This window comes from Psammomys obesus, unplaced genomic scaffold, assembly GCF_907164565.1.
Source record: "Psammomys obesus unplaced genomic scaffold, mPsaObe1.curated_primary_1811, whole genome shotgun sequence".
Classification (NCBI taxonomy): domain Eukaryota; kingdom Metazoa; phylum Chordata; class Mammalia; order Rodentia; family Muridae; genus Psammomys; species Psammomys obesus.
Genome location: NW_026595563.1, coordinates 15,754 through 37,112, shown reverse-complemented (window position 1 = coordinate 37,112; position 21,359 = coordinate 15,754). Strand labels below are relative to the sequence as shown.

The following is a 21,359-nucleotide window of genomic DNA, read 5'->3' as shown; positions in this document are numbered from 1 at the left end:
AAAATGCTCTACAGGCTTGTCCACAGAACAATCTGGTGGGGGCATTTTCTCAATTGAGGTTCTCTTCCCAAATGAATCTAGCTTGTGTCAAATGGACACAGCTAGCCAGCACACAAACAAAGGGCTTAGTTGGACTGAGGGTTCTATTTACTTTGTTTCCTCTAATATGGTCCTCAAACTAGGAGGTCTCAGTCCCAAAGCACCTACTATCAACTGAATAGTAGCCTTTCATTATATACCTGTGACTGTCAGGGTTAGAGTGTTCCAGAAAGGTAGCCCTTAAGATTAGGACAGTACTAATCATGAAGGACTAGAACTGATTGTGAGTTACTAACTTTTCATTTGTCCTGACTACCCAGTTTTCCAAAGGTAGGTAGCCTTGAATTCATCCTGTAGTCAAACCTGCCTCAGATTCCTGGAAAGCCTGCCTCAGCCTCCTAAACAACTAGAAGCATGTTACTACCATGCCTGGCCAGGTCTTTTTCTTATTCTGGGTGTGGATTAGAATGAATGAGTCTGTCCTAGGTTAAAGTCACAGACATGGCTCTCTGTTTCTCTTTGTTTTTCTGTGTAGCCTTGGCAGTCCTGGACTCACTTAGTAGACCAGGTTGGTCTTGAACTCAAAATGATCTGCCTGCCTCTGCCTTCCTGAGTGTTGGGATAACAGGCATGCACACCACGCCCAGCTAGACATGACCATTTTGCCTGTTTCCAGCATTGAGGTAGGCTTGTCTTATCCTCAGCAGGCTTGAACAGTGCTGATGCTGCCAGTGCTAGGGGCAGATGTCAGGCACTGTTGGGTGACTCTGGCATCCTTTCCTGAAGTTTGTGGTGACACCGATGTCAGAAATTGATTGTGAACCAGATTGAAGGTGGGAGCCACTCAGCCAGGATTCCTGGTATTCCAGACTTCACCATCTAGTGTTAAGAGACCAACTGTGGAGCAGTTAGAGACAGATGCTCAAAGCTTGACATTGGGGCAGTGGCTAACAGTTGGACTTAAGACGCTTTTAGAGTAAGCTGCCATCAAACTCACAGAGATCCTCCTGCCTCTGCCTCTCCTGTGCCAGGATTAAAGACCTGTGGTACCACTGCCTGGCTAAAAATCTCTTTTTTTTTTTTCTTTCTTTCTTTTTTTTTTTTTTTTTCCTTTTTGTTTTTTCAAGACAGGTTTTCTCTGTGTAGCCTTGGCTGTCCTGAAACTTGCTCTGTAGGTCAGGCTGCCTGCCAGCTCACAAAGATCCACCTGACTCTGCCTCTGGAGTACTGAGATTAAAAGTGTGGGCCACCATACCCAACCAGATCTTTTATAGCCACTAAATATAGGAATCCGCTTTCTGAATCCACATGGAAGGAGAAAGAGATTCCCAAGAGGAGATCTCATTTGATAACACATTTGTTGTCACTGTGTTGAAAGACTTATACAGCTATGCAAGAGTTGTCTCAAGAGAACATTCATGGAGGCTTAGTCATTATTTTGTCATGTGTGTCCTCCATCCTCCAGAGCTGAGGACCTAACTTAGGGCCTTGCACTTGTTAGGCAAATGCTCTGTATCAAAGCTACATCCCCAGGCCCTGGTGGCCTGTCATTAGCTCCATTTTCTCTGAAGCCTGAAGCTACCATTTTCTCTGATAGCTCCTGACACCTAACTTCTCAGATGCTCTGCTTTTACTTTGAGGTCAGTGTGAGGAGCTAGTGTATCACTTAGCTGGTATCCCTGTCCCTTTAGCTTCGAGCAGCTATCGTCAAAGAGGCTTCAGGTGAGGAGCCATGGTTAGCTTGTGAGTGTAGATGGGGGCTTGGAGGAAGTTGGGGAGGCATGTCCCAAGAGGAGCTGGGGCTCTGGCTAGAGGCTGGTTTCCTGAGTACATCTTTGGTCTGCTCAAGGCCAGCCTTGGAGCATGTACTCCTGCCCATGCACTCATTCATATATTTATTAAAAGTATAACATTTCCATTTACCCAAGGTTCTGAAGATTCAGAAGATGGGGAAGAAATGGCAACGGCAACAGTGGAGACTCAAGGGAAGCTGGAAGCCAGCAGTGCACCCAATTCTGATGATGATGCAGAGAGCTGCCCCATTTGCCTCAATGCATTTAGAGGCCAGGCTGTGGGCACCCCAGAGACCTGTGCCCACTATTTCTGCCTGGACTGCATCATTGAGTGGTCCAGGGTGAGTTGGCTTTTCACTGGGATACTTCCACCCTTAAGGACTGGGCTTGCTTCTCTGCAGCAAAGCTGAACTACAGGGCTGAGTCCTGAGTCTTGGACCCTCACCACTGTTGGAAAGGCTTACTGTGGGGATGTGTCTGGGAGCTTCAGAGAGGAGGACTCTGGGTTTTCTAAGGATCAGGACACAAAGTCTAAAATTCCAAACAACCTCACATAGTGAGTGTGAAACAGCCTCTATAGATACTGAATACTGTAAGTGTGATTACTCACATTTTTATTTTATTTCATTTTTTTAGTTTTGGTTTGGTTTGGTTTGGCTTGTTTTTAAGACAGGGTTTCTCTGTGTAGCCTTGGCTGTCCTCGACTTGCTAGGCTGGCCTTGAACTCATAGCAGTCTCTGTGCCTGCTCTGTCCCTGAGTGTTGAGATTAAAGGCATGTGCCACCACGTCCAGCTCTTGTCCAAGTTTTTATGTGGATGCTGAGATCTGAGATTGGGTCTTTGTGCTTTCATAGCAAATGCACTTTCCATTGAGCTGTCTCCCACCCCTAAAAAAGAGCCTTTTTTATTGTTAGGGGAAAAAAAATCAAAATGAGAGTTGAAGCCTGGCTTTAACCAAGGTTACACAGAGAAACCCCGTCTCTAAAACAAAAACAAAACAAAACAAAAAAAAAAGAATGCTCATTCTCCTTGATTGCATTTCTCTCTGTCCCCAATGACACTGGTAGTGTGGTGACAGATCTCAGCAAGGTTATAGGAATTTTGCATCTGATATTCTTTTCCTTCTCAGAATAGCTTAGAGGTGTCTCTCTTGTTAGTTTGTTATAAGAGGCATGTAGATGGCAAATGCCTTTTGTGTGTTCATAACTCTTGTCAGGGTACTTCACTGTGAATTGGATCAGACTTTTCTATATTTGTTCTCTTGTGAGTCTGGCCTGAATTAGTTCAGATTAAGTTATTTCATTATTTAAACTGAACAAGAGGCTGGGTATGATGACACATGCCTCTAATCCCATCATTTAAGAGGAAAAGATCTCTGAGTTGAAGATCAGCCTAGGTTACATAAAACGTTCCAGGCCAGCCAGGGCTACATAGTTAGACCCTGTCTCATTAAACTAATTAATTAGTTGAAGAGCAAAGACAGGCTCTTTGTTGTGTATATGATGTTTATTGGTAAGGGGAACATTTGGAAATTAGGTTTTTAGTAAAAATCTTTTTTCTTTTTTTTCCAAGACAGGTTTCTCTTGTGTAGCCTTGGTTATCCTGGACTCACTTTGTTTTGACCAGGCTGGCCTTGAATTCATAGAGATCCTCTAGCCTCTGCCTCCCTGATTCCTGGGTTTACAGGCAAATGCCACCATGCCCAGTTGTAAAATCTCTCTCTCTCTTTCTTTTTTAATAATTTAATTTTATTTTCTGTGCATTGGTATCAGAATCCGTGGAAATGGAGTATAGGAAGTTGTGAGTTGCCATGTGGGTGCTAGGACTTGAACCTGGGTCCTTTGGAAGAATAGACAGTGCTCTTAACCCCCGAGCCATCTCTCCAGCCATAAAATCTTATAAACAGTTCAGATGTTGAATTTTGTGAGATTGCTAGATTTTGGGTTAATAACGGTGAAAATCTAGACTTAAAAAATGAATCAGGGAGCTAGGCTGGTGGAGACACACACCTTTAATCCCAGCACCTAGGATGCAGAGGCTGATGAATCTGTGAGTTTGAGGCCAGCCTGGTCTACAGAGTGAGTTCCAGGATGGCCAAGACTACAGAAAGAAACCCTGCCTTGAAAAACTAAAAATTAAAAAAAATAAAATCAGGGTCAGGGAGACAGCTCAGCAGTAAACATGGCAACCTGAGTCTGATCCCTGGGAACCACATGATAGGAGAGCACTGCCTGGAACAAGTTGCCCTATGTTCTTTTTCCCAGTCAGTCAGGACGGGCCAGCAGGTAGATATTCTTAAATCCAGGCTTAAGGACGTGAGTTCCAGCCAGAACCCTGTGGTGGTAACAGAGAAGTGGTTCAGACATGTTCTCTGATATTTATACTTACGCCATGGCACACATCTCTCTCTCTCTCTCTCTCTCTCTCACACACACACACACACACACACACATACTAGATAGATAGATAGATAGATAGATAGATAGATAGATAGATAGATAGATAGATAAATGTAAGAATATATAAAATCTCATTGCTAAGCATGTCCATGTGGTGTACAGCTGTAATTCCTAGCTTTTAGGAAGAGTGCCATGAATTTGAAACTAGCTTTTTTTTACCTAGTAAGTTTCAGGCCAGTCTGGGCTACAGAATGACACCCTGTCTCACACTCTCCCACAAGAAGGAGGGAGAAGGCGGGGAAAGAGAGAAATTCATATTTATTCAAACAAACCAAGGAAGAGCTAGCTCCTTTCTTCTCACACAACTCCTGTAGTGGCAGGACACAAAAGGAAGGTGGCAGACCTGGGTGGCCCTTCAGTTTATACATTTATCATAACCTAGTGGAATATACTTGCTAAAGAGGGTTTTTTTGTTTGTTTGTTTGTTTTTTGTTTTTGTATATGCTATACTTCAGGAAAGGCAACTTGAGCTGAACAGACAAGGGGAAAATATTTATAGCATGCATTTGAATAGCATTCACACTGAAAACAAATGCAGAAAATGTACTAGAGACATTCAAGGTCCTGTGGGTTCACAGGAGTTTGAGAGATCTGGAATAACAGCTTGTTGATCTTTCTCTCTCACTAGCATGGTGGTTTCAAGTTTTCTTCACTAAGTTCTAGCATCTTAGCATAGGACCTTAGTCAAGACCAAGGCTTTTGGTATAGAATTCAGTGTAAAAGAAATTTTTTTGTTTGTCTGTTTGTTTTTCAAGCTCTGTAGCCCTGGCTGTCGTGGAACTCTGTATACAAGACTGGCATCAACCTCAAAGAGATCCTCCTGCCTTTGCCTCCCAGGTGCTGGGATTAAAGTTGTTCACCACCATTATTAAGAATAATATTTATTTATTTATCTATTTATTTATTTAATTTTGAGGCCTATTCTGTAGAACAGGCTAGCTTCAAATTCATAATCCTCCTATCATTGTCCTAAATCCTGGAATAATGGGTGGGTGTCACCACACTCAGCTTTTAAAATTGTTGTTAAGTAAGTTCTTTATTTTGAAGACAGTAATGATAAGTGAGGGTGATTCTTCAGGATTCTGATACAATCTTTATTTGTTACAGAATGCCAACTCCTGTCCAGTTGATCGAACAATATTTAAATGTATTTGTATTCGAGCCCAGTTTAATGGAAAAATCTTAAAGAAGGTAAGTGTAGATGCTGCCTACCTGTTTGTATCTTTGTAAGAAGCATGATCTTAAATGGTGACTTACTTTTCTCAGTGATGAGGTTGTCAGTTCAGGTAGGCTTAAAAAGAAGTGACTAAGGCACTATTTCGGGCCCTGCGCAAAGCTTAGGGCTAGGGCTGTCTATATTTTCTGGGGCACATAGTAGGAGTCATGGTAAAGATGTTAGTGGTTTCTGGGCTTCTATTCCTTACCTCTTCCTGCAGAGCTTCTTTCTGGCCTGTCTCCTTATGAACTGCGGTCATTGCAGGGGAAAGGTTGTACTAGGGTTAGACAAAAGGGCCATGTGAACTAAAGTTTGAAAAGTACTGTTTGGGCTGGAAGGAAAGGTGTTTCCTCCTTATTTGTTATTTACTGTCCCCTCTCTTTCTCCTTCCCCTGTCCCCCTTTCCCTTTACACTTTCCTTCTTCATTCCCTCCTCCTTCCTTACCTCCTCTTTCTTTCTCTGTCTTTCCTATCTGTTCCCTCCTCTCCCTTTCTCTCTCTCTCTCCCTCTCTCTCTCTGTCCTTTCTTCCTTTCCATGGATCAAATTCCAGGCCTTGTTCATGCTAGGCAAGCTAAACAATCAAGAGCTACAACTTAAGCCATGATGTTTTGTTTTGTTTTGAGAGGGTCTCACTATGTGGACCAGGCTGGCCTTGAACTCACATAGATCACCTGCTTCTGCCTTCAGAGTGCTGGGATTAAAGGCATGAGCTACCACTGCCTACCTAGCCCTTGTTTTTTTTTGAGACAGATTCTTTTTTTTTATTATTATTATTTATACTGTATTCTGCCTGCATGTGTCTCTGCAGGCCAGAACAGGGCAACCAGGTCTCATACATGGTTGTGCTCCACCATGTGGTTGCTGGGAATTGAACTCAGGACCTTTTGGAAGAAAAGCTGGTGCTCTTAACCTCTGAGCCATCTCTCCAGCCCCCGTGAGACAGATTCTTACAGTGCATCAAAAGATAGGCCTTGCCATGGTTATGCTCGCCTTTAATCTCAGCACTTGGAGGTAGAGGCAGGTCGATCTCTCTGAGTTTGAGGGCAACAGGGATTATATAGTGAGAACCTGTCTTTAAAAACATCAGCCTGGAGGTGGTGGCGAATGCCTTTAATCCTAGCACTCAGGAGACAGAGAAATAGGCAGATCTCTTTGCATTCAAGGCCAGTCTAGTCTACAAAGTTCCAGGACAGCCAGGGCTGCACACAGAGAAATCCTGACTTGAAAAAACAAAAAAAAACAAATAACACCAACAAAATAACAGAACATTTAATTCTCTTGTTCTTCACCTTCTGATCCTTTTGCTGGTGATTGAACCTAGGGCCTCACACATGCAGGGCAAGCACTTTGCCACTGAGCTAGATGGCAAGAGTGTTGCTGAGCTTTTTCTGTGCAGCTCTTACAGCTTCTGCTCTAAAGTTGTCATGTGTTCTCCCCACCCACATCTGGCACTTGCAACACTGGCTTGCAGAGGTTGTTGAATCAGCACCATGAAGTGTTTTTTTACATTACAGACCTCAGGTTCCTCATCACGTGTAACTCTTTTGTTGTTTGTTTTGTTTTGTTTTTTTTGAGACAGGGTCTCTTTAACTCTGGCTGTCCTGAACTCACTATATAGATCAGGTTGGCCTCATACTCAGAAATCTGCCTGGCTCTGCCTCTCAAATGCTGGGACTAAAGGTGTGCGTCACCACTTTTGGCCCCTGGTGTAGCTCTTGCGCTTACTTTTTCTTTAGTTAACCTGCCCTGCAGTGGAGAGACATGAAGGTCACCATATGTCTTAGTTAGGGTCTCTGTTGCTGCAACAAAACACCATGACCAAAAAGCAAGTTGGTGAGGAAAATGTTTATTTGGTTTACACTTCTATATTGCTGTGCATTATTGAAGAAGATCAGGACAGAAACTAAAACAGGGTAAGAACCTGAAAGCAGGAATTGATGCAAAGGCTATTGAGGAGGCTATGGAGGGGTGTTGCCTACAGGCTCGCTTCTTATGGCTTGTTCAGCCTACTTTTTTTTCCCCTAAATATTTATTATTTATACAGTATTCTGCCTGCATGTACACCTGTGTACCAGACGTGGGCACCAGATATCATTATAGATGGTTTTGAGCCACCATGTGGTTGTTGGGAATTGAACTCAGGACCTTTGGAAGAACAGCCAGCGCTCTTAACTTCTAAGCCATCTCTTCAGCCCCACTTTATTTCTTTTTTTGATTGTGTTTTTGTTGTTGTTGTTGTTGTTGTTTGTTTTTTGTTTTTTTTTTGAGAAGGGTTTCTCTGTATAACAGCTCTAGCTGTCTTGGAACATACTTTGTAGACCAGGCTGGCCTCAAACCCACAGAGATCTGCCTGCTTCTTCCTCCACAGTGCTAGGACTAAAGTCATGCACTACCACATCCGGTCTTCAGTCTGCTTTCGTATAGAACTCAGGACCACCAGCAAAGGGATGACACCACCCACTATGGGCTGGGCCCTCCCCCGTCAGTCACAAATTAAGAAAATGCCTTACAGCTAGATCTTAAGAATGTTTTCTCAGATGATGTTTCCTTTGTTCAGATTACTCTAGCTTGTGTCAAGTTGACGTAAGACTAGCCAGCACACCATATATTTGTTTATTCAGGTCTATGGAGTCTGTCTTAAGATTTCTGTTCTTATGATAACATCATGACCAAAAGCAACTTGGGGTGAAAAGAATTTATTTTGGTTAAACTTTTGTATCATAGTTGACCATTAAAGAAAGTAAGGGCAGTAATCTAGAGGCAGAAGCCATGGAGGAGTGCTGCTGATTGCCTTTCTCCCTATGGCTTTCTTAGCCTGCTTATAATACCACAGGACCACCAGCCCAAGGGTGGCCCTACCCATAGTGAGCTGGCACGAAAACGCCACCCAGGCTTCCCTATAGGACAGTCTGGTAGGGGTATTTTCTCAGTTGAGATTTTATCTTCTAAAATGATGCTGGCTTATGTCCAATTGACATGTTAGCGAGCACAGAGCCCAAGTAGATCTCAGGCCAAAAGATTTACTCTAGATTAGATGGTGTTGTCCTATAAATTGATCACTCAGATTCTGAGGGTACATTCATTGACCAGTAGTTCTGTCTTCAGATTCCAGTGGAAAATACTAGAGCTTGTGAGGATGAGGAGGCTGAGGAGGAAGACCCGACTTTTTGTGAGGTGTGTGGCAGGAGTGACCGTGAGGACCGGCTTCTCCTCTGTGATGGCTGCGATGCTGGGTAAGGGTAATGGTGCCTTCTACCAACCTTGTAGGATGTTAAGCTGGTCAGGGTAAGGAGAGGAGGATGGGTACCGAAGACTAGTAAGGTCCTGTGATTCATGGACAGTGACACTGATACCTGTCCTACCTCATATCTGTACTTTCTTAAGGGTGCTCAATGCCATGCAGTATATCAAGACCAAGGAGGGAGGGAATGAGGGAGCGGGATACAGCAGTGATACAAAGTTATTAAACTATAACTAATATTAAAAAAATTAAAATTTAATAATAAAAAAAAAAGATCAAGGAAAAAAGACAGGAGGGTAGGTTTGCCTTAGGAGAGAGGGCAGGCCGGCCAAAGGGTTGCTTTTCTGTTTGTATCATCTTTGCTGCCCTGGATCCTGCATCTTTTTTTGGGGGTGGTGTTTATTTTGGTTTTGTTGTTTGTTTGAAACAGGGCTTCTCTATGTAGCTCTGGCTGTCCTGGAAATCACTTTGTAGACCAGGCAGGCCTTGAACTCAGAGATCTGCCTGCCTCTGCTTTCCAAGTGCTGGGATTAAAGGCATGTACCACCAGGCCCAGCTGTATCTGTTTTTTGTTTTGTTTTGTTTTTACTATTATTATACTTATTAGTTTCACTATGTGTGTGGTGTGTATGTGGTTTTATGTACATGTGAATGCAGGTGTTTGTGGCAGCCAGAGGCATTGGATCACCCTAGAGTTGGAAATTTAGATGGGTGTAAGTTGCCTGAATTTGTAGCCTGCAGGAACAATATGGTTTTAACTGCAGAGCTATCTCTCCAGCTCCCTTTTTTCACCTTTTGATATACTTGAAGTCACTCTGTCCTTGGGACCCTGTCTTCTGAGACCCTGCTGTTCTTTGCTCACTGGTCTCTTTAAGCTGAGGAACTGGCCTCTTCAGCTTCTTGCACAGTCTTTGGCTATTGGTTAGAAAGATTTTCTGCTATAAAATTATGGCCAAAGAGTTACAGAAATATTCTTCCCCAGATGACGGTGTGGGTAAATCTGGAATATTTCCTAGGGCAGAAAAGAGCAATTTCAGTTGTACAAGGGGTTTTTTACTATCCAGGCTAGTGATGGGGAGCTGTTTTCTGTGCTTGTGTTTTCTCCTGTTACTGGAGTTCTTCTGTATTGCTGTTTGTGCTGGCTTCTCTGGCTGTACTTTTGTGTGTGGTACAACTTAAGATGAATTCCATCATCTCAGGGCACATGGATCACCTGTGCCCTCCCACGCCTGTGGAAATTCAGTTGTGTAGTGAATACCAGTTTGTCTTCCAGGCCCCAGTAGATCCTACCTTGCCTGCTGCTTGCCCTCCAATATTTGGAACTAGCTTCCCCTCAGTGCTGATACTCTATAGACTTTGTCTCCCTCCTTCCTGAAATGTGATTGAATCCGTGTTTTGCCACAATGTCTCTACCCCACTGCTTGTAACTCAAGAGTTCTACAAGCATCTCTTGCCTCTTAATTTGTGGATTGACTTATATTGAGATAGGGTCTGAGTATATAGCCCTGGCTAACCTGGAATTGGCTAGACCAGGTTTGCCTGCTTCTGCTCCCTGAGTACTGTAATGCAAATCATCTACAACCTTGACTGGCTTGTTTTATTTGTGAGATAGGGTCTTCTCTGTTGCCCATGTTAGCTTCCAACTTCTAGACTTCAAGCGTCCCTCCTACCCCAGCTCTTGAATGCTGAGATTACAAGTGTGTACCCTATACCTAGCTCTATTAATCTACTTGTTTTGTTTTGTTGAGATAGGGATTCAAACTGGCCAGAAAACTGTGTAAGCCCGGCTGGCCTTAGCCGTGTAAGAGTTCTCTATTGCAGGAACTACAGATGTGAACTACTATGCCTGCATTCAATGCTGTGAATCAGGGTTTTGTTTCTAGTAGTAGTAACTTACCGGGAGTTTCTGGTGATTCTTCTGTCTTCATTAAGGTTTTTTTTTTTTTTTTTTAATCTAGAGTTACACTTGTAAATCTCATTCATTTATGTTTTTTCACTTAACAGATACAACAGTGCAAGCCTTAAAATCCTAATATGAAATATTAACACGTATTAATGATTCTTGTACTTTTAAGCACCAATGACTGTTGGCTTTCATAGTTTTCTATATCTTTATAATTATCTTTCAACTCACAAGTCTAAAATGTCTCATTCTGAAAGGCTTTCTGGGGCTGGAGAGGTGGCTCAGAGGTTAAGAGCACTGGTTGCTCTTCCAGAGATCCTGAGTTCAATTCCCAGCAACCACATGGTGGCTCACAGCCATCTATAGTGAGATCTGGTACCCTCTTCTAGCCTGCAGGTGTATATGCAGGTAGAATACTATATACATAATAAATAAATCTTAAAAAAAAAAAAAAGGCTTTCTGTAGATGTTTGGGGGGGGGGTTGTCCTTGTGTCTGTCCGTACTTTATGATATTTTGTGAAATAAGGTAAAGATTGTCTGAGTTTTAAAAAATTATGAGTCAGACTAGAGAGATGGCTGAGAGATTAAGAATACTGGCTGTTCTCAGCAACTATATGAGCCCTCTTCTGGTGCACAGGCACAAATACAGGCAGAATGTGTAGAAATAATAAATCTTTAAAAAAAATATGGCGGGGCTGGAGAGATGGCTCAGAGGTTAAGGGTACTGGCTGGTCTTCCACAGGTCCTGAGTTCAATTCCCAGCAGCCACATGGGGGCTCACAACCATCCATAATGAGATCTGGTGCCCTCTTCTAATGCATAAACACAGGTGCAGGCAGAACAATGTATAGATAATAAACAAATAAATCTTTAAAAAAAAAATATGGCTCACTTTAAAGGTTCATGTTCACAGGGGGACAGGAGAACATGAGAGAAGAGCTTAAGGTGGAATTTACTTTGTTTTTTTTATGGCTTTTCAAGCTTTGTGCTGGTACATGATGTGTTCTGGAGAAGTGGACCACCTTTATATGTGACATCCCAGTGAGGGTTACACGCCTGACTATTCCTTGTGGAGTAGAGTTTGTAGAGAAGTAGGTATTCTCTGTTTCAGTCCTATGGTTATTACAGGGTAATTATGTCACATTGAATCCAGGCTTAGAATTTCAGAAAAAAAAAAAAACAAAACTTGTTTTGTGTATTTGTGCCAACCTCAGGGCCACTTGTGTATTCAACTACATAGAAAAGTAAAAGATTAGGACTAGAGAGTTGACTTCGTGCTTAAGAGAGATTATTCTTGCAGAGGACCTGGATTCGATTCCCAGCACCTATGTGGTAGTTTACAGCCACTCTTAACTCCCAGGCAATCATGTGGTACACGTTTATATACTTTCTTCTTCTTCCTCCTCCTCCTCCTCCTCCTTCTCCTCTTCCTCCTCATCTTCTTCTTTTTTTTTTTTTTTTGACACAAGCTTTCTTTATGCCACCTTGGCTGCCCTGGAACTTATTCTGTAGAACAGGCTGGCCTCAAACTCACTGAAGCTTCTGCCTCTGCCTCTGCAGACTGGGATTAAAGGTGTGTGCCACCATCACCTGGCTCATAATACAAACCTCAAATTTTATTTATTTATTTATTTATTTACTTGTTTGTTTATAAGAAAGAAAATGAAAGGTCAAAAGTGCCAGCACAACTCTTCCCAAAGTTTATTCCTAGAAAGCTTGATGGGAAACATTTAAAAATAAGACCTGGGCATAGTGGCTCACACCTTTATCCCAACATTCTATGAGTTCAAGGCCAGCCTATTCATAGTATGTTCCAGGCAGGCCAAGGCTGCATAGTGAGACCCTGTTTGAAAAACAAATAAAAAGGTTATGGACAGAGAAAAGCCTAGGGTAAGGTAAGGACTAGATGTAGGGCTTCTTGGAGTACTGTCTTCAAGAACCTCTGTAGCTCTCAGCTCTTTGAAACTCTCCATGCCCTGTCTTTGAGGATCTTGAGGGAAACTTATAGCATGGTATGATTGAAGCATGGGCAGTTGGGCTGAAATGTGATTGGACAGACAGGGATAGCAGTGCCATCAGACAACAGAATCTGCATGATCTTCTTTGCGAGCATGGGGCAAGACTTTTGCTAGGCAAGTGTTTTCTCCCCAGCCCCTTAGAATGGTCTCTATGAAGAAAGGGGTCTCAGCATCTACTGTCAGACACAATGGATCAAAGAGATCAGAGTTCCGGTGGACTGCCTTGGGAGTGAGGATTGGAGGCAGGGCTTGTGTTCAAGGGCCAGACTATACTGAGGATCCATGAAGTGGGGAAGAAGTTCATCCACTGGCAGGCTGCACTGCAGACTAGTTGTATTTAGATGCCATCTTTACAACTTAGTTTGTTGTGAGACTTGAGGTCCAAGGCACTGTCCCTTTTCTTTCCATAGGTACCACATGGAATGTTTGGACCCTCCTCTTCAGGAGGTGCCTGTGGATGAATGGTTCTGCCCAGAGTGTGCGGCCCCTGGGATTGCTCCCACTCATGGTAATGTGCTCTCCTTCCCTGCAGAGCACTTGGGTCTGTCTTACTGTCAGTTTTAGAGAAGGACCTCGGAGAAAATCTGGACTTGTTGTGTGGGGAGAACCTTCATCAGGGAGAGGGCTTTCTGTGCACTCATAGGTAGGAGCTGGAGGACTTTTACCTTTGGAGGCAAAAGGTAAAATGAAAGGCAAAGGTACCTATGAAAGGTTGTCAGTTGGGGCTTTCAGTTTTTAAAGCCTGCTGGGGAAAACCTGTGATGTGTAATGTACATGACGCAGCAGCCCGTGGCTTTCTTCCAAGATACAGCTCCTGTGAGTGATGAGGAGGTCTCCCTGCTACTGGCTGATGTAGTGCCTACTACCAGCAGGCTTCGGCCTCGAGTAGGCAGAACCCGGGCCATCGCTAGGACACGGCAGAGTGAGAGAGTGAGGGCAACTGTGAACCGGAACCGGATCTCCTCTGCCAGAAGGGTCCAGGTAAGTGGCTGGCACTAAGTTGGTCTACACAGGGTGCTCTCAGGACTTGGGAATTGAACTAAAGAGGTACCACTGGTGGTAAAGGGCGATAGCATTCTCACGTTGCAGGCCTAGCATGCATGCAGTCAGCCTGGCAAGAGAACAGGTGCGTCTATTGACGGCACTGTGCTTCATCTACGTGCCAGCAGGACCATTGGGACTGCCTTCTCAAACACTTTGATGGATGGGGTAATGATTTTGGGAAATTCCCTCTGTTGTGAAAAAGGTTACTTACTGCCTCTTCACTCCTTCCAGTCATAAGAGAGTATCTTCCTCATGCCTGGCTGCTAGTACTCCATGTTAGAGGCCTGTGGCCTCTCTTCTAGGTGCTGAGGAAGTGTAAAAGTTCTTTCTATGAAGTCATATTCCTCTGGTCAGTATAGTGACATCATGGTCCAAGTTCCAAATGGATTGGAGGACTGGAAACTCTCCTGTTTTACGGGTCTGTGTAATCTCCACTTTTGCATTTGAGTCTCGGCTCATGCTTGCCATTTCTCTTCTTTCTTTGTGCCCTGGATACAGGATAGTGTTGGGAGCTGCTATTTCTTACTCACCTCTTTGTTTTTTATCTGCTGGCTCTTTCCCTATTCGCTCCTAAGCACTCATCATCACCTACCTGCCTCTTTTGGGACTCTGCTTTTGGCTCCCACCTGCCCCTTCCTTCCTGCTTGGACTTCCATTTGCTCCTTGATAGCAGCTGAACCGCCTAGTCCATTCTTGTGTTGACCATCCCTCCTGTCAGGAACCAGTCATTGTGATCATGTGGTCCACTCTTGGTAGGAGTGGAGGGAGGTGGTTCCAGTTCTAAACTTTTCTGGCTTCTCTGGTCAGTTTGATGAGCCATATTCAGGGACCCGAAAGAGATTCTTCACTGACAGCATCTACTCACATGGCCTGGCTCAGTGTCCCATCTGTGGAGGGGGTGGTCACTCACTGAGTGGTGCTGTCCCTTGTACGCAGCATGTGCCAAGGTACCTCATGTCTTCTCTGCTGGATGAAACTATTGAGGCTGTCGCCACTGGTCTGAGCACTGCTGTATACCAGCGTCCCTTGACACCTCGTGTCCCTGCAAAACGGAAAAGGAAGGCAGGTAAGCTGGCATGATGGGCTTATCTCCCACTATGGGCACTGTTCTGGAGTCTAGATATGTGATCATTTCTGATTGCTCCTACAACTTTCTCAGCCAAAAGAGTAGCACATCCTTCACATCTGTGGACTTCACATTGACAAGCTCATCTAAACCTAGTTAGAGAATACTAGGGAGAAAGAAGCACATCTGGACTGTTTGTAGAGATCTATTGTCATTCCCTGATTGAGGCAATATTTGCTGTTAACATGACATGGCTGCTGCATTTTCCTAAGTGTACAAATCCCCGGAGCTAGAGTAAACTATAAGCAGATACTGTGATACATTATAGAAGGGACCTAGAGCCTTGAGGCCACGTCTGCATCCTAATCTCGCCTTACTGACCTGACACTCTCCTGATTACTGTTTGATGCTCTTAGTGGGCGCAGTTCAATGTGGCTTAGGGAGTCCTGCCTCCCTAGTAAGTTATAATCTGTGGCCTCTTAAAAGTATACTTTTTTGGGCTGGCCAAATGGCTTAGCAGGTAAGGTGCTTGCCACCCTGACCACCCAATAGGATCCCTATAATCAACCTGCTGGAGAAAACTGGCTTTTACAAGTTGTTCTTAATAGGCTGTGTGTGTGGTGTGCACACACAAACACACAAATAATTTTTTTAAATTACGTTTACTTTATTGTGCACAGTAAAGTGGACAGCACCCACTACAACTTCATCATTACAGGTTTGACAAATACTGACTTTGACTAGTGTGTAGGGTCTCTCTAAAAGGAAGTTCCCTCCTGTTCCACCCAAGCACTCATGGTATTATTTTCATCATTATCTGTCAGGCTAGGTTCTCACGATAGCCAGCGGAAGTCTCTGATCGTGCTTTATTTGCTACCACAGAGCCTTAGAACATGGGCGGTGTGTGTATCTTTCCATTATCAAAAAATCTGTTAATGTGCCTGTTTGTTTAATTATTACTTGGTGGTCATTTGGGTTATTTCCAGTTTGGATCTCCTAAGGAAAAAACTACAGCTAGGTGTGGTGGCCTAAGCCTTTAATCCCAGCACAGGGGCAAGTGGGTCTCTAGGAATTTGAGGATAGCCTGGTTTACATTGTGAGACCTTGACTCAAAACAAACAAAAAACCCCAGACAAAATGAATAAAACTACAGAGAAGTAAGTAATTCACAACACCTACCCTTAGCTTAGGAACTGTTGACAGTAGATGGCTTCTGGGGGAAGGAAAATGGGTTTCCTTTAAAGGTGTGGCCTTTGGGAGATCAGCTGCTTCAGTGGATGGCCCCACACCAGTGCAGGACAAATAAGACTTGGTGGTTTATTTAAAGGAGAAGAAATGAATTTGGGACAGGGTGGGAAGATGGGGTTGGATCTGGGGGAGTGGTCAATTTTATGAAAATAAGTTATATGCATGCATGAAATTCTCAAAGAAAAAAAAGACAAAGAAAAACTGCTGGAAACTACATACAGGTCATTTTGTGAGCAGATGATTGTTTGTTTGTTTTTTTTTAATGGGAATATGGAGGAATGAAGAGATTAGGTTATTAGCTTTAGAAAAAAAGTGCCAAACTTTCTAGCTCAGAATCCTATTATGTATACTCTGCATTCTCAGCAGCACTCACAGTAGTTGGATTTCAGTTTCTGCTCACTAGAAGGAGTCTATGTGTTAGGAGTCTTAAGGTGATCTGCTAAAGCTCTAGGATGCAGATACTGAGGCCTTATACATGATGGGGCTATCATAAGTCGGGTGTGTGTGTGTGTGTGTGTCTTTGTGTCTTTAGAATCTTCTTTAGGAAGCCATTTCATCAAGAGCGGAGTTTAGAAGCCAGAGCTGGGGGCTCTTTGTTCTGAACAAGTAATTGGTCATTGACTAGGTCAGTGACATAGCCCTTCATAAGGTTTTACACCTGCCGCTGAGGTTTAAGGTCAAGCTTTTACTTCTTGTATTGCACATCTGTGTATCCTGCTCTTCATGTCACTTTCTGCTTCTTAGTGCTGATTGTTAACAACTCATTTGCTTTATCAAATTGTGTGGAAAATTGCTGACAACATTTGATCAGAAGTTGGAGTTTGTGTCTTTAATCCCAGTAAGGATATACAGTCAGCCCCCCACCTTGTTATTATTATCTTGTTATTTTACATGTATGAGTGTTTTGCCTGTCTCAGATGTTTCTGTACCACATATGTGCCTAGTACATACGGAGGCCAGAAGAAGATGTTAGGTTTCTTGGAACTGGAGTTACAGATAATTGTGAACCCTGTGTGGATGCTGGGAACCTAACATGGGTCCTCTCTAAGAGCAACCCGTGTTTTTTACTACTGAGCCCTCTCTCCAGCCTGGTTTAGTTTTGTTTCCATGAACTTGTTTCCTTCTTTCTCTCCTTTCCCTCCTTCCTTTCTCTTCTCTCCCTCCCCTGCCCCCTGCTTTTTAAATTTTTATTTTATGTACATTGGTATTTTGCCTACATGTGTGAGAGAGTTGGATCCCTTGGAGCAGGAGTTAAGGACAGTTGTGAGCTGCTATGTGGGTGCTAGAAATTGAAATTGGGACCTCAGGAAGAGCAGCCAGTGCTATTAACCTCTGAGCCATCACTCCAGCCTTCCTCCCTCCCTCCTTCCCTCCCTCCCCCTTAATCTCTCTTTGTAACCCAGACTAGCCTTGAACTCACGTCCTAATCTTCCTTTCTCAGCTTCCTGAGGGCTAGGATAGTTTATTGGGAGCAAGTGATGCGTGCCTGTAATTCTAGTATTTAAGAGGTGTGGAGATGGGAGGATGAGGAGCTCAAGGTCATCTTCAGCTATATTGTGGGTTTGAGTCCAGCCTGGGCAACAAATGAAAACCTATCGGAAATTTAAAATGAGAATGCTTATTTGAATTAAGATCCAAGTCAGATTTGTTTTGGTCTGTGTGTATTAGCCTCCTTCTCTTTGCTCTTCACTGGTATTTGGTCCTGTAGAAAAGCCAACCTGTTGGCCTGGGTATAAATTTAGCGTGTTAGATTTTTGTGTTCTGGCAATGTGCCTTTAATCTCAGCATTTGGAGGCAGAAGCAGCCATATCTCTGTGAGTTTGAGGCCAGCCTGTTTTACAAACAAGTCAGAGAGATTCCAAACAAGTCAGAGCTATGTTTTTAACAGTCGTAACAGCACCTTGTAATAAAAGCTAGATGAGCTTATTTCAAGTGTCTTCTTGTACTATGCTCCCTCCTGCTATGATGCTGTGAGATAGTGCAATGCCTATGAGAAGTGAATGGCCCAGGTACCTAGGCTACTTCATAAGGGTCACATGAATGCAAGCATTGCAGTCCCGTAGCCGTCTAATAACCAGAATCCCAGAATCACAAAGTGAGCAAATAGGGGTTGGCCTGTACGACATGTACATTCCAGAAAAAGGTTGATTCCTGGCTTGGATAGGGTGAGTTAGGATAGCTTGAAATTTCATCACATTACTCCAAACAGGACAGTTTAAAATTTATGGGCTTTTTTTCCCACTTGGTATTTTTAGTTATGGTTAAGCATGGGTTATGGGAGCCAAAGGGCAATTGGGGGAAAAGGGTTACTGTGCTGTTTACTGGGGCTTTCTGCAGAAGATCCCTACCCTGTCTGTGCTCTCACATGTGGCAGTGTAGTTTGCAGGGGCAGCAGGAGAAAGCAACCTTACTCCATTTACCAGTCAATAGTAAAGGAGCTACTAATTCCCTTCACACCGTGCCACATTCTACTGAATTCAGTCCTAGCTTATTAGAATCCTAGAATGAAGAGTCATAGCAGTACTGTTGAGAGTGGGTTTAGACCTAAGGACAGGTCCTTTAGCACTTGACTTCTGTTTTTAGAGTGTGTCTTACAGTCTTTAGAGGAGCTCTTTAGTCATTGTCTTCAGTACTTGATTATCATGTTTTGTTGTTGTTGTTTTGCTTTGTTTTGATTTTTGAGATGTGGTTTCTCTGTGTAGCCTTGGCTGTCCTAGACTTGCTTTGTAGACCCGGCTGGCCTGGAACTCAGAGATCTGCCTGCTTCTGCCTCTTGAGTGCTGAGATTAAGGCTATGAGCCACCACACCCAGCTTGTTTTGTTTTTTGTTTTTGATTTATGTAATTTATATCATTGTTCTTAATCACTGAGCCACATCTCCATTTCCTAAAATATATTTATCTATTTATTTAGTGTATTGGTGTTATATAATGGTTCTAAATATCTAGTCTACTCAGAGTAGTGGAACCTGATCCTTCCTTGCTATTTGGATCCTCTTCCTCCTTCGCCTGCAGAACACTGGGATTACAGTCATGTGCTAGCTTGTTTGTAGCCTGGGCTACAAGCATCACCTTGGTTTGTATTTTTGTAACCAAAGAAATAAACCTGTAACATTTTGAAGTAATGTGTCCCTGAGGGAAAAAGGAAGAAGAGGAGGAGAAGGAGGAAGATCAAAAGTTCAGGGTCCTTTTTCACTACACGGTGAGAACTTGTCTCAGAAAACAATGGGTGATGTCTTAGCAGATTGAGATGCTTGCTGACAAGCCTGATGACCTGATTCTAATCCCCAGATCACACATGGTAGAAGGAGAGAATCAATTCCTGCAAGTTGCCCTCTGACTTCTCTAACACACACACACACACACACACACACACACACACACACACACACACACTAAATAAATGTAATTTTAAAAAGTAAAAGGGGAAGCCAGGCTGTGGTGGCATGTGCCTTTAATCCCAGGAGAGGCAGGCCTATCCTTGTGAGTTCAAAGCCAGCCTGGTCTACAGGGTGAGTTTCAGGACAGCCAAAACTACACAGAGAAACCTTGCCTCAAAAAACTTAAAGCAAAAGGGGAATGATGGAAAGATGGCTGAGTAAGGTTAAGAATACTCGTTGCTCTTGCAGAGGACCTGGGATAGGTTCCCAGAACCCATATGGCAGCTCACAACTGTATATAACTTTACTTTCAGGGAACCTAGCACCCTCACACAGACATACATACATGTAAAACAACAATGTACATGAAATAAAAATCTTGAAAGAAAGAAAAAAACAAGATGTCTCTTTTAAAAAAGTAAATAAATCTGATTTAAAAAGTGGCCTAAGCAGCCGGGCATGGTGGCACAGGCCTTTAATCCCAGCACTTGGAAAGCAGAGGCAGGAGGATCTCTGTGAGTTCCAGGTCACCCTGGTCTACAGAGGGACCCTGTCTCGAAAAACTAGGGGGGAAAAAGCATCCCAGGCATATAGCAGTTGTGAAGCAGTGGTAGGAAGATCAATAGTTCAGGGTCATCCAAAACTGGATACTGAATTCTGTGTCATCCTAGATTATATAAGAACAGACTCTGTCTCAAGAAATGAAAGTAAAAAAAGCCCGGGTGTGGTGGTGCATGCCTGTAACCCCAGCACTTAGGGAGGCAGGGGCAGGCGACTCTCTGTGAGTTCAAGGCCAGTCTGGTCTACAAAGTCCAAGACAGGCAAGGCAACAGATAAAAACCCTGTTTTCACAGAGAAACCCTGTCTCGAAAAACAGAACAATGAAAATAAAAATCAGAAGCTAAGAGACGTTTCAGCTGAAGAGAAATGCTTGCTGCTGCTCCAGGGAAATTTAATTTAATTTCCAGCATCCACATTAGGCAGCTCACAGCTACCTATAACTCCAGTTTTAGGGAATCTGATGCCTTCCTTCTGTCTTCCAACATCACTTCCAAATGTCACACATACACATAAAAATAACTTTTTGTGTGTGTGCGTATATATATATATATAATTCAGGCATCATAGGGAGTCCTGAGGTGCCCAGACCCCCTCTCCCTAGCTTCCTGGGCTGTGCTCCAATAGAACTTGGAGGACCTAGTCACCCTGGTCAGAAAGAGCCCTTGGAGGACTATAAAGATAGCTCAGCTGTTAAGAGCACTATCTGTTCTATCTCCTCTTTCAGAGGTGCTGAATTCAATTCCCAGCAACCACATGGTGGCTCATAACCATCTACACTGGGATCTAATGCGCCCTTTTGACATGCAGGTGTACACATAGAGAGAGTACTCATATACATATATAAATCTTTAAAAAAAAAAAAAAAAAAGGGCCCTGCAAGTATTAAATCACAGACATTCAGTGTTGTCTTTTTAGGGAGACGGAAGAAAGTGCTGGGAAGAAAGAAAACCCGGTCCTGGTCATCTGTGAAAAGTGGGGGTACAAGAGCCAAGAAACGGCAGCACCGTGTGAGGAAGACAAAAGGGAGGAAGCTGAAGGTGAGGCTATAGCAGTAGTGTCCAACTTAGCCAGCCTTGCTCCCCTGGAGCAGAAAGCGACAAAGTGGCAGTCCTTCTGCTGTTCTCTGGTGCAATTCAGAGGTGGGTGAGTATGTTTCAAGGTGCTTTAGAGCAAAATATATTTAGAATTATGTATGATGGCCCATGAAATAGGTAGAGAAAGAGGGCCAGCAGGCCTCAGAGGGCTCTTACAGTCACTGGCTATAAGAGTCACAAATCAGAAGGCTCTCCTATACTAGGAACAAGTGTGTGTAGGCTGAGTTGAAGTCTCCAGGGCAGATCTTCTGGGACCTGGGGTGGTACATAGAGTAAACTGGACATAGTCACTGCC

The 21,359-nt window shown here is 43.5% G+C and overlaps 1 protein-coding gene across 5 annotated transcripts in view; it reads left to right on the top strand.

Annotated features, from left to right (window-relative positions):
- The window catches only part of Phrf1 (PHD and ring finger domains 1), a 32,897-nt gene that overhangs the window by 4,572 nt on the left and 6,966 nt on the right, over positions 1–21,359 (top strand). For all 5 annotated transcript variants that reach the window (XM_055619304.1, XM_055619302.1, XM_055619303.1 and 2 more), the window contains exons 4-10: positions 1,968–2,173; positions 5,399–5,482; positions 8,615–8,742; positions 13,083–13,180; positions 13,478–13,653; positions 14,653–14,782; positions 20,886–21,007. In XM_055619304.1, the coding sequence (XP_055475279.1) occupies positions 1,968–2,173; positions 5,399–5,482; positions 8,615–8,742; positions 13,083–13,180; positions 13,478–13,653; positions 14,653–14,782; positions 20,886–21,007 (944 nt within the window). The remainder of the gene's footprint in view (positions 1–1,967; positions 2,174–5,398; positions 5,483–8,614; positions 8,743–13,082; positions 13,181–13,477; positions 13,654–14,652; positions 14,783–20,885; positions 21,008–21,359) is intronic.